Source organism: Sturnira hondurensis, unplaced genomic scaffold (assembly GCF_014824575.4).
Source record: "Sturnira hondurensis isolate 20B ecotype Veracruz unplaced genomic scaffold, ASM1482457v3 Scaffold0007036, whole genome shotgun sequence".
NCBI classification, from domain to species: domain Eukaryota; kingdom Metazoa; phylum Chordata; class Mammalia; order Chiroptera; family Phyllostomidae; genus Sturnira; species Sturnira hondurensis.
Window position 1 is genome coordinate 5852271 of NW_028079667.1, and position 12367 is coordinate 5864637.

The 12367-nt window shown below is 40.6% G+C and overlaps 1 protein-coding gene across 3 annotated transcripts in view; it reads left to right on the forward strand.

The window, feature by feature from the left end:
* The window catches only part of ANKRD26 (ankyrin repeat domain 26), a 149565-nt gene extending 138335 nt beyond the window's left edge, over positions 1-11230 (forward strand). For all 3 annotated transcript variants that reach the window (XM_037051046.1, XM_037051048.1, XM_037051047.1), the window contains exons 30-34: positions 3166-3456; positions 4004-4218; positions 5437-5665; positions 9800-9845; positions 10990-11230. In XM_037051046.1, the coding sequence (XP_036906941.1) occupies positions 3166-3456; positions 4004-4218; positions 5437-5665; positions 9800-9845; positions 10990-11126 (918 nt within the window). In that variant the 3' untranslated portion in view covers positions 11127-11230. The remainder of the gene's footprint in view (positions 1-3165; positions 3457-4003; positions 4219-5436; positions 5666-9799; positions 9846-10989) is intronic.
* The last annotated feature ends 1137 nt before the right edge of the window (positions 11231-12367 follow it).

The window sequence follows — 12367 nt, forward strand, 5'->3', positions numbered from 1 at the left end:
GGATTTCTCAAAGAGACCTTACAGGCAAGAAGGGGCTGGAAAGAAGTATTCCAAGTCATGAAATCCAAAGACCTACAGCCAAGATTGCTTTAGCCAGCAAAGCTTTCATTTAGAATGGAAGGACAGATAAAGTGCTTCCCAGATAAGGTCAAATTCAAGGAGTTCATTATCACCAAGCCCTTATTCTATGAAATGTTAAACGAACTTATCTAAGAAAAAGAAGAAAAAAATATGAACAGTGAAAGGACAGCAAAGTCACAGTTATTAACAACCACACCTAAAACAAAAGCCAACTAAGAGGACAGCTAGATCGGGAGCAGAACCATAGAAATGAAGAACACATGGAGGATTAGCAACAGGGGAGTGGGAGGAGGAGAAGGGAGGAGAAGGTACAGAGAATAAGTAGCATAGACAGTAGGAAGAAGATAAGGGGAGGGCAAGAATAGTATGGGAAATGCAGAATCTAAAGAACTTGAGACATGTGGTCATAAACGAAAGGGGGGAATGGTAGGGGAGGGGTGTGCAGGGTGGAGGGGAATTAAAGGCGGGAATAGAACAACTGTAATGGCATAATCGATAAAATATATTTAAAAAAGAAGAAATGGCTCTGCTTGCAGCTCTGTTCTCCACCTGCAATCCACAGGCCTCTTTTTATTGTGTCCAGTCTTGCCCTCCTTTAGAACAAGCTAGCAAGCAGGGTTTCTGCTTCTACAATTCTCTTAGCAGCTTTGAGTTTCCTGTGAATTTCATAGGGATTCATGCCATTAGAAAACCACTCTTACAAGTTGTTTTGGGATAGGATCTTCATCTCGGGCTTCCTGGACCTATTGTAAGACAGTGTTAAGGATCCCACGATCTTTAAAGGAGTTTGAGAATCACCTGAAATCTTTCTGAGATGTTAAGAGTTTTCCAGTCTTGCCTTCATCCTTAGACCATGTTTTCCTGGAAGCACCTGGATTTGATCTTAGCCCAGAAGCCTTTTCTTTATTTTAGCATTACTTGACAGTCAGACATGTGAGAGAAGCTATCAACAAGAAATGGCTATTTGAAAACAGTCCTGGTTCTTTTATACTTAATTGTCTTTTTTAGTGTATCTTCCACATCAATTTTTCTTTCAGCACCTTCATAGCAACAGTCCTCTTTCATCCAGGTTTCAGGGAACTTTCATTCACTGGACAGGCAGCCCTTGCTCTCAGCCTCTTCAGGGGCCACCAGGCCTCCACTGACAATCTCTAGGAGGCCCTTCTGGTTTCCATTTTCATGCTTCTGCACATTATTTCAGGTTCCACCTGCCTCCTGTTTCAAGGCACTCCTACATGTGCATGGTGTTTTGTTTCGTCTTGTTTTTTAGTGGCAGCACTCTTTTTAATGCCAGTATCTGTGCCAGTTACTTATTGCTGCTTAATGAACCACCTCCAAACCTCCTGGCTCAAAACAGCATTTATCTTGTTCACAAATCTGCAGGTAGGGCAGGCTCAGTGAGGCCAGCACATTTCTTTACCACTTGCCATCAGCTGAGATGACTTGAACCCGCGAACTAGAATCATCTTGTTCATTCACACATTTTATCGGTTGCAGCAGGCTTTTGGCTGGGGCAGTCCCAGCTGGAACACCTGTATGAGGACTGACTGTGTGTGGCCTGGGCTGCTGCATTCCTGACAGCATGGACAGGTTCTCAGGGTGGGCTTTCCCAGAGAGAGAAAGTCAGATGGAAGCCGTATCACCCGGACATGAACGTCACCCAGCAGTTCCCCCATATTCCATTCACCAGGAGCCAGTTACTTCCTAAGGCCAGCACCTGTTTTGTGGGAGGTGTGCCAAAGAATTTGTAGACATGTTTTAAAAACTCCATATCACTCACCTTTTCTTATCAAATAAAGGAAAGTAGTATAAGGTTAGCCAAAAAATTTATTTGTTTTTTTCCATGAGATGGCTCTAGTAGAGCTTAGTTGTCTTGAACTTCACTCGAATCAATTTTGTTAGATTGTACTGTGAGAGCTGCCATATCAGCATGCATTTTTTAAAAAATGTATCAAAATTGATGAATTGTTGTGTAGCCATTTTAATACTGAAGATGGAAGAAAACAACATTTTCATCATATTATGCTCTATTATCTCAAGAAGGGTTAAAATGCAACAAATCCAAAAAAAAGATTCGTGCAGTGTGTGGAGAAGGTGCTCTGACTGATCAAACATGTCAAAAGTGGTTTGCAAATGTTCATGCTGAAGATTTCTCTCTGGACGATGCCCCACGGTCAGACACACCAGCTGAAGTTGATCGCCGTCAAATGGAGACATTGAGAACAATCAGTGTTATATACCATGCGGGACAGATCCAACGTGCTCAATATTCCAAATCAGTAAAGTTATTGGTGAAGGTGAAAACTACTCATATGTCTTTCATTTTATGTGAAAAAATAAATGGACTTTCCGACCAACCCAATATTTCTCAAGTCAATATGATGGAATTTCCAGCAAGTTTGTGTTTAGTAGGTTCTCTTATTTTGTGGGAAGTAACAAAGAATTACGAGATAGCACTACTGAATTAAGCCTTTTGCTTTTGTTGTTTTAAAAATGGACAGCTCATCTCACTAAACGTTTACAGTGGAAGATATGATTTCTCCTTGACCCTGGAGGTCACTTCTTGGAATGCAATTCACATTAGCATTAAACATCTGTAGTTCATTGAAGGTGTGTGGCATTAGAATCTATATAAGATGCATTAATTAGACTATTATTTTGAAGTCTTACCTTGGGAGGCATATATTGACTTACACCTAAATAACTCAATATGATGTCCCTAAAACTCCTTTAAAAGTTATACAAAGTTAACATTTGGAAAGAGGTAAGAAACTTTCTGCTTAGAGGTGACTTGTAGACATTTTGTGGCAGAAGACATGAAAACAGTCACAGGAAAAAGTACAAATCAAGTGCAGACATTATGTGGCAAAGACTATGACATTAAATGTATTTTTGTGACTCCTTGTCTTTTAAGTTTGTTCTTGATTCTGAGTAATTAAAATTTTAACATTATAAGTCTGCTACAGTACAAATGACATTTTATTGCAACTGAACTTATCTCAAAATCGGATACGTGTGTTGAGTTAGACAGACTGTCCTCAGCCAGCACCTTCATAACTAAATGGTATTGTTTTATTCATGCAGAATGATGATCTTACAGCAAAACTGAAAGCTACATCTTTAAAATGCCAACATCTGGATGAAAAAAATAAATGTCTTCAACAGGACTTACTATCGATGAAAGCATTACAAAAAAAATGTGAAAAACTAAAGAATGAAAAAAGGAAGTGGAAACAAGAAGGAATACACCTCAAAACACATATGGAAATGAATATGGTAGAATTCAGTGAATTAGAACAGTATAAACGGAGGATTGAGGAAAGAGCAAGGCAGGATGTAGAAGAAAAATTAGAAGAAGTCAACCTATTTTTACAGGTTAATGTGTTGGTCTTTAATTCATTTCACTGCTGATTACATTTTGGAAATATATGTTGTCCCTCTATCCTCTACTTAATAGCAGTTTATTTTGTAAATTTAAGGAAGGAAAATAGAATGTTTCTCTCACTATGTCCAGTTTCCATCACTATTATCACTAAATTGATCTTTCAGAATATTCTTACTAGAGGATCATTTTATTTTAAAAACCAGTTGGTATAAAACAAGACCATTAGGAATAAAAATAAATTAATTTAAAAATTTAAATTATACCATTATTAATTTATATTATTCAATTTTTAAATTGATTCTGTTATTCTTTGAATTCTCAGAATGCATGAGCACTAATAAAAGAAAGACATAAGTTTATTTTTATCATTTAACATTTAGTTGACATTGCTAATAAATATTTTAAACTTTTTTGTGTTTAAAGTTGCTTTCTGAATCATTAAAGTTGCTATGAATCATTGACTCTTAACTAAGGAAAACAAATGTAATTGTTTGGATTATACTTATTTTAAAAATGTATCCTTCTTCTTTGCTTTAGACACAAGCAGCATCTCAAGAAAATCTGGAGCAGTTAAGAGAGAACCACAATGCTGCAATGAGAAGTCAGTTGGAACTCAGAATTACAGATCTGGAGTCTGAACTCAGCAAAATAAAAATTTCTCAAAATTCTAAAGAAATACATTTGGAAAAATATAAGCAGCTCTACCTGGAAGAAGTAGAAAGTAGAAAGTCATTAACAAATATACTAAACAAGTAAGTCAAAACACAGAATCAGAGAAAACAAATTTACCAAATTAATTCATTTCAAAAGAATAATTTTAATGGAACCCAGTTCATGAAATGAGTAGGAACTGGAAGCTAACTAGGTAGTGTCATTTGGGAAATGATAACAGCAAATGGACTTATCTTTCAAGTGTTCATCTAAGACAGTTTGCATCTCTCTCCTGGTTTTGGTTTTACATGACTTTATTTTTTTCCCCATTTTCATATAATTAACCCAATCTACTAGTCTTGAAGCTGTCTTTGAAGCTTTATGATTTAAACAGTGGTTCTATTATAAAGGTGTTTGTTGCAATTCCCTAAAATAGAAATATTAACGAGTTCAATTATTTTTTGGAAGATAACAACTTCGAACCAAAGGGTTGAGTACTGGGCACATTCTGGCACTTGGTCAATTGACTTTCTTGATTGTGATCTTCACTATCATCACCAGAGGGCGCCTTGAGACAAACTATCTTCTCTGCATAAAGACATGCAGAGTTACATAGGGAAAGGTTACCATAGGGGTGAAGGGCAGTAAAACTGACAAAATGGCTAAAAATAACCAGGTGGTCTGTGGAGGGGGCATGTGCAAGACGGAAGGGGCAGATCCCACCTCCAGTGCCTTGGTAACAGGGTTATAATTGCCTGTGGTGCTGTTTCAGTTCATTGTGATCACCAGCTGGGTTGTCTTGTTCCCTTAGAGGTTGTTGCTCTAAATCAAGCCTTGTGCCAAGTGGTTAAAATCTCCAAGGTAATGAGTGTATTGTACGAGGGTGGTGAAAGCAAATGCTTGACAGTGTTTATGAAGGTTTTTTTAACCTCTAAACTGGTTCACTAAATATGTCCAAGGGCACCCTAAAGAATCTTGTATGTACCGCCCTTCCAGAATCTGGCAGCAAGTGTTGCTGCCTGATCAGCCCAGGGCATCACTGAGAGTAGGGCATCCTGATTTCCCACCCCCAAGCATCCCCCTCCCCTCCCTGCTGTGAATTACTCCATCGTCAGGAACCTCTCCACCCCCAGGATCACATGGACTTACTTAGAACAATGTAGAACCTCTCCTTGTATCTGGAGGCCTGCTCTGACACATTATCAGTGTTACAATGCTGTTCCATGGGAAATTCCACTTACTATTGAAGCAGCTTTAAAAAATGCAAGTCACTTAGGGAAAAATGCTTGGCAAAGCATTTGTTTTTCCAATCTTCACAGGACTAACGAGAGGCTAGCAGAGCTCAGCACTGAACTCCTCCTGCAGAAACAGCAGAACAGATCTTTACTCAGCTCTCTGCCTCCGAAGCCAGGCCTGGAGATGCCTTGTGTTGGAAATCTTAACAGTCATTTGGTGCTCTGTGGAAACTTCACTCCAAGAGAAAACTTGGTGGTTCCTACCTCAAGGCCACAGACTTCGAGTAAGAGCATGGAGACTTATTTGCTCAAGGTGAGTTATGTTCTCTTTTTTCTTGTGGGCTTCAGATTTCTGATATAATTTTAGTGTTTAATTTGGTGAAATTCCAAGTTGTTTCATTGGCTAATGCACACTAAGTAAAAGCTTAATATTTGTGCTAATATAGAAAGAAGATACAAATTTTACAATCTTTTCTAAGTGCCCAGATCTCTCATTTTAAAGAGATGCCTGTCATTAACTTTACCCAACAAATGTAACCAAATGGATGCATTTTAAATTTTTTGACAAGCTGCATGTAATCTCAATTTTGGAAATTAAAAATTATTACCTAATAACCAATGGTGTTCTTGGAGATACTCTGGCTTCCTTTCTAATGGGTTTTAGTTTGGTGATGGCTCATAACAATTTTAAAGTTCTGCTGTGTCCCGATTTCCCACCCCCAAGCATAAGGGAGTGATTGACATCTGAGGACTTGACCATATGTGGATTTTTGTTATTTAAGTGAAACTGAGATAAATCCTTTTTATGAACTAAATAATCTTGTAATGCTAAAGGAATTAATTTCTGTTTTTAAGTGAAAAGTTTTGTCATCTTGTTACATGAGAGAACATTCTTCATTGCTATTTTACTAAGAGCATTCTGATTTCAATCTTTATACAATGTCTTGCTGAGGAATTGTCCACTTTCTAGATTGTTAAATTAGGCAAATATTTGAATTTTTAATATTTTAAATTTGTTTTTTTCCTATTTGATTTCTTTAAGTGAAGTTCACGTATGTCTGTATGTCTTGCCAGCACTTGAGTTACTGTGACTAAGATGGCAGTGATAGGGAGTCTTGAAATAGCAACTAGCTTTCATTGTGTATCATTGTGATTAAAATATCCATTCTTTATCTTATTTATTCAGTTCTTCAGCGCCAGAATTTGTTCGTCTGTTTTTGTAATTTTCATCTGTTAGGTAAATTACTCCTGCTCATTCATTTTATCTCTGAGCTCACTGACCTGCCTTTTGGGTTTTCTTGTATCGTGTTGCGTTTCTTCCCAACTGCTATTTTGATTTTTCCATGATTCACATCAAAAGTTTTTGCTACTTTGAGTTTCTTTCTGGAGCATTGTTCTTTTCTTTCCGTGTTACTCTTGACAAGTCGTCCCTCTGTTGGCGCCTTCGAAGCAGCGAACACTTTCCCTGTCGAGAAGGTTTTGCTTTTCGAAATTCAGCAGGTTGATAATTAGAGCTCTTTCTGTTGGTTTCCAGTAGACGGTGCTATAGCGCAGTTTTGGGGGGTTTTTTTTCCTACTGCTGCTACTTAAGCCTGAGAGCAGGGGGAAGTCTAGGTGTGGGAGGCCTAGCCATGGACGTTTTGCAGGTGGGAGTGGTGGCCTGGCCTGGTGACCAGCATGGTGGGTGGGGTGCTGTATCCCATTGTCTGGGTCTCGAGGCACCACCACCTTGGCAGAGAGATGTGGCCAGTTGAGGGGAGCCAGTCTGTGAGCCCACTGAGTTGCTACCTCGTTCCCTATGGTCCCTGGCAGCACTGCGCTGTGGCCCAGTGGCTGAGCTTTGTCTCTGCTGCTGCTCCTGGTCTGTGGTGGTGGGAGCACAGCTGCACCTGGGGAGGGGTCTGGATTGGGGGGAGGAGGCAGTGGTGCTGGGCTGTGGTTTGGGGGCTGTACCCCGACTCATCCACCGCTGCTGTGTTCCTGAGGCTGCAGGATCAGTCTTATCCTTGGAGAACTGTTCTGATTGTGTTGTTTTGCTTTCTTATATTCCAAATCGCTGATTTGATTCTTGGCTTAAGCTACTGTCCAGTTGAATCTCTGCAAATTATTCTTCATTTCAGTTAGTATATCCTTCATCTCTGTCTGGTTCTTTTTTATGGTCTCCATGTGCTTTTTTATGCTGTTGTAGTTCTCATTAAGTTCACTGAGCATCCTTATAAGCAGTGATTGAGCCCTGTATCTAGTAGGTTGCTCGCCTCATGTGTTTAGTGATTTTTCTGGAGTTTCATTCTGTTCTTTTGTCGGGCCATGTTTCTTTGTCTCCTCATTCTGTTTGAGAAGACAAACACAGCCTCCCTGTGTTTGTTTCTGTGTATGTGTAGAGCTGCTGTGTCTCCCAGGCCTGCTAGAGTGGCCTTGTGCAGTAGGTGTTCTGGAGGGTCCAGTGGCACAGCCTCCCCACTCACACAAGCTTGGCCGGCACTCCAGGTGTGCCCCCTGTGTGGGTTGTGTACACCCTCCATTTATAGTTGAGCCTTGATTGTTGTTGGTACACCAATGGGAGGGATTTACCCCCAGGCCATTTGGCTGCAAGGACTGGCTGTGACCATGGACCACTGTGGAGGCTCAGCTGTGCAGGGGTCCATCCCACAGAGCAGGGCCTACTTAACTGGGGTCTGGTGCCAGCTGAGTCTGCCCCTCAGGTGTGCCGCTTGTGGAATGGTTTCACGGCTCTTCAGTGTGGGCTGGAGCTTCCCAATGGGTTCAGTAGCTCTGGGGCCTCCTGGAAGGTGCAGGCCAAGGTCAGCTGCCCGCTGTGTTCTCCCAGGCCTGACTGACATGAGCTACAAATTGATCTGCAGATGGCTGCTACTTATGTTGGGCTTGGAGGTGCTTAGGTGAGGACAAAATGCAAACCAAGGCCAGCTGCTGCTAGTGCTAGGTTGGGGCCACCTAGCGAGGGGTATAGGGCACACTAAGGCTGGATGCTACATGTTTGTGATATTTGGGGAAAGTCTAAAGCATGAGCAAGACAGGCCATTTGTATAAAAAAGCCACTGGAAACAACTTAGGTGGTCCCACTGGTTGGGTAGGATGGGGTCTCAGGGAATCACCAGGGCAGGGCAAATACTGTGAGTCTGTATGATTGTTAGGGACTCAGATATGGTGCCCACCTACCCACTCTGTAAGTGGGTCAGGGTCTCGGAAAAGGAGCAATGGCCTCTGCTAGCACTTCTGTCTGGCAGAAAACTGCCCCTGCCCCCAGCTCTTGCCCAGATGCCAGACAATTCAGTTCCTCCCTGGATATCTCTTTTGCTTTTTGAGCTGCTGCCCCAGTACTGGGGTTCAAAGGGAGTGAGTCCAAGAAAGTCTGTGTGTGGGCCCTTTAAGAAGAATGCTCAGGACTCCAGAAGTCCTCTGTCTCACTCAGCCTCAATCTTCACTGCTTTTCACAGTCAGGAGTTACAGGAACTTCTCTTCCTGGCACTGGAACCCTGGGCTAGGGGACCTGTTATGGGGCTGGGACCCCTCACTTCTCAGGATATCTGCATCCAGGATATCCCTCCCGATATTTAGCCACCATACATGGGTGTGGAACCGGGCCGTTCTGCATCCCTGCCCCTGCTTCCAGTCCCAGTGTGGCTTCTTTACATCCCTTGTTGTGGGGCTTCCATTCAGCTAGAGTTCAGGTGGTTCTGAGTGGTGGTTGTCTGTAACTTAGTGTTAAGTTTGGTGTGGTTGTGGGAGGATGTGAGTGCTGCATTCACCTGCATTGCTGTCTTGACCAGAAGTCCCTGATTAAACTTTTATAAAGTACGGCTTTTCTAGCAATTGCAAAGTAATGCACTCCGTGTAAAATATGACTTGACTTGTTTAAACTTCTTTATACCAATAAGATCAAACATCACTTTTCTGAAGTCGTGTTTATTCGATAGCTCAATATCAATTGTACTTTTTATCAGATTAATCTAAGTGGCAATTACGTACCTATGTCCTGTATTATCCAAACATTAGTGGGAATTTATTTTAGTTATGCAACTATTTATTTATTTATTTATTTGTGCAATCCCCAAGTTAGGTCTCGTCTCTAAAATTATTATATAGCCTTGACCAGTGGGGCTTAGTTGGTTGGGTGTCATCCAACGAACTGAAAAAGTTCACTGGTTCAGTTTCTAGTCAGGGCACATGCCTGGGCTGTGGGCTCCATCCCTGGTCATGGTGCATGCAAGAGGCAACTGAGTGATGTTTTTCTCTCCCATTTTCTCTCCTTCTCTCCTGTCTCTCTCCTTTCTCCTATGTCTAAAAATAAATAAATGAAATCTTTTAAAAATGAATGAAAGTTAAATAAAAGTATTTATAGGATACATTTTATAGGCTATATCTCATTTCTTATGATAATGTCTCTTGTTTAACTTTGATACTGTATATAATATTTGACTTATTCCAGATGGGACAGGAGTTTGAAAAATCTCTAACTAGAGAACTAAGAGAAGGTATGTTGCCATGTTTTATTAATTATATTTGGATAGCATTGATTTCTGAAATAATCCAAACGGTAAACAGCATCCATTTCCATGTTTGAGTAACAGATACTGTATTAAATATTTTCTCATTCGTAGGGAATGGAAAATGTGAACACATAAACATTCATAAGGAAGAATACACTTACTTGCATGTATTCCTCATGCTCCATAGCTTCTGAAAAGTCTCCTGTGTCCATGCGTCTCTCTGCATTTCTGGCTCTCCCCTTCTCTTCCTCCGCCATGCCTGTGGCTCTGTCAGCCTGCACAGTGAAACTCTAGTCAGAAAACTGGGCTTCCTCCACTGCTCGTGTTTTTGCTTGTGATGTCAGGCCAAATAGCCTGGCTCACCTAGTAGTATTCAGTCAAGCGGTTACCGTTCATATAGCAGTCACTGAGGGGCAACATTTAACTCTCCAGTTGTTGACTTTGTCATTGGTTTACCTTTGACCCTCAGGAAAATCTCCAGATTCCTTTGCTTGGAGTAAAGACATTGAAATTCATTTAGTTCTTGCCAAATAATTCAGCCTTATCCCTCCATGCCACGCACCCCCCTTTGCCCCTTTGCTCTAGCATCTGGCCACACTAGACCACCTCTAATTCCACAAGTGTTCTTCCTCACCTCCAGTCGGGGCATCAGCTTCATTGTCTATCTGGCCTACTCTTTCCTTATCCCTCAGGTACCAACTTACATATGTATCACCTCCATCGAAGGGCTGACATTACTGACACAAAACTGGGATGTCCCTTCTGTGTGTCCCAATAGTGCCCTGTTAATATTTGTCACTGTGTGTATGACTCTGAGTGGACACTGCCTGCTCATCTTCTACAGTGTATGATTGCCTAGGGGTGGACAGTGTCACACTCACCCTGTAGCTCGTGCTGGTCATGCTCCCTTAGCACATGGCTGTTGAACAAATGAATGATGCATGACAAAACCCGAAGCTCTGATGCGCACCAACACCAGCAGTTAACTCAGGCTGCAGCCACGGACAGACCACGCTCCATAGTCGTCTCTCGTGTGTGTGTCGTAGTCACACATAGACGTTTTCATTCTTCACACTTACACCCGTTTGTATCTTAGATAAAGAACATAATTCTACCTTTTTCTTTCCAGATGCTGCTGAATTTGAAGCTGAAGCCTTTAAAGCTCGTCCTGTAGCATCAACTGATCAGGCAAATTCATGTCAGGATCTCATTTTCAAAACATATCGAGAATATGAAGAGATTTTGCGGAAAAATTATATGATCTGAAATATAAATAGTAATTTATGTACTGGACTGTTGACATAATAGTTTGATTATTTTCCACTAAACCCCTTGATACGTGAAATATTTATTAAAGAAAAACATTTTGGGATCATATGTGTATGATGAAATTTTCTAAATTATTTTAAACTGTTTCTTGGCATCTAAGTTTTAAACAGATTTTGTAAATAAAAGCCAGCACTGTTGAGTTGTACATACTCAAACTGACCAAATACTAGCTATTTAAACAACACCCAAACAACCAGGTGGTTATTCATATTTTAGTAGTATTAAATGATAGCTTTTTGTATATTTTAATTTCATCACTATACTAGGTTCTAAAGATTTAGACAGCATTTTGATATCTGCTGCTATGGCTACCATCAATGTTGAGATGTATTACAATTGTCACAGTGCCATAAAACTTATCATATGTAATGTATGATACACAATACATCATATTTAATGTATTAATCATTTGTAAAGTGTACACATGATGCCTCTTTATTTCTAAATACTTCAGTGTGTATTTCTTAAGAAAAAACCTGTGGTATAATTATCAAAATCAGGAAGTTAAAATTGGTTCAGTATTAATATTTAGCTTGGGCATTATTCATATTTTTCCTGTTGTTTCAACAATATCCTTTATAGTCACAGAAAATCTAAGATGACGTGTTGTATCCATTTGTGCCCTTTCCTGAGTGTCCTTCACTCTGGGACAGTACTTTAGGCTTCCTATGCTATTCACAGTGACTCCAGAAAAGTTGGCATTCATGCTGCCTGTCACTACCAGAACCAGTAAGTTCTTTATCTACTGATGAACAACTCTTTATCTGCATTTGGACATTCTCTCCCTGGAACAACGGAACCACTCAGATGCCATTCCCGTCATCCGCAGAACCCCTGGGACACAAAAGTTGAATTGCCTGTCCACCTGGAGTCAGTTAGGTCCATCATTCCAGTTCCTGAACAACAGTTTTGCACAAACATTAACCACGTAAGCTTATCACCTCTAAGTCAGCTAAAATCTTTTAACTCTTGAGTTTCCCTATCAGTTGCAGGTATGTTTTGAAGACTGTGGGCCAGTTACACCATTTGGTTGGACATGTCACACAAGTGATGCTGAGTTCTTCCCAGGACAGCAAATCTGGAGACACACGTTTGGTTCCATTACTGGCAATGTTGACTTTGATCATGTGGTTGAGAAGTGTCTGCTAGGTTTGTCCACAGTAAAATTAGTATTTACC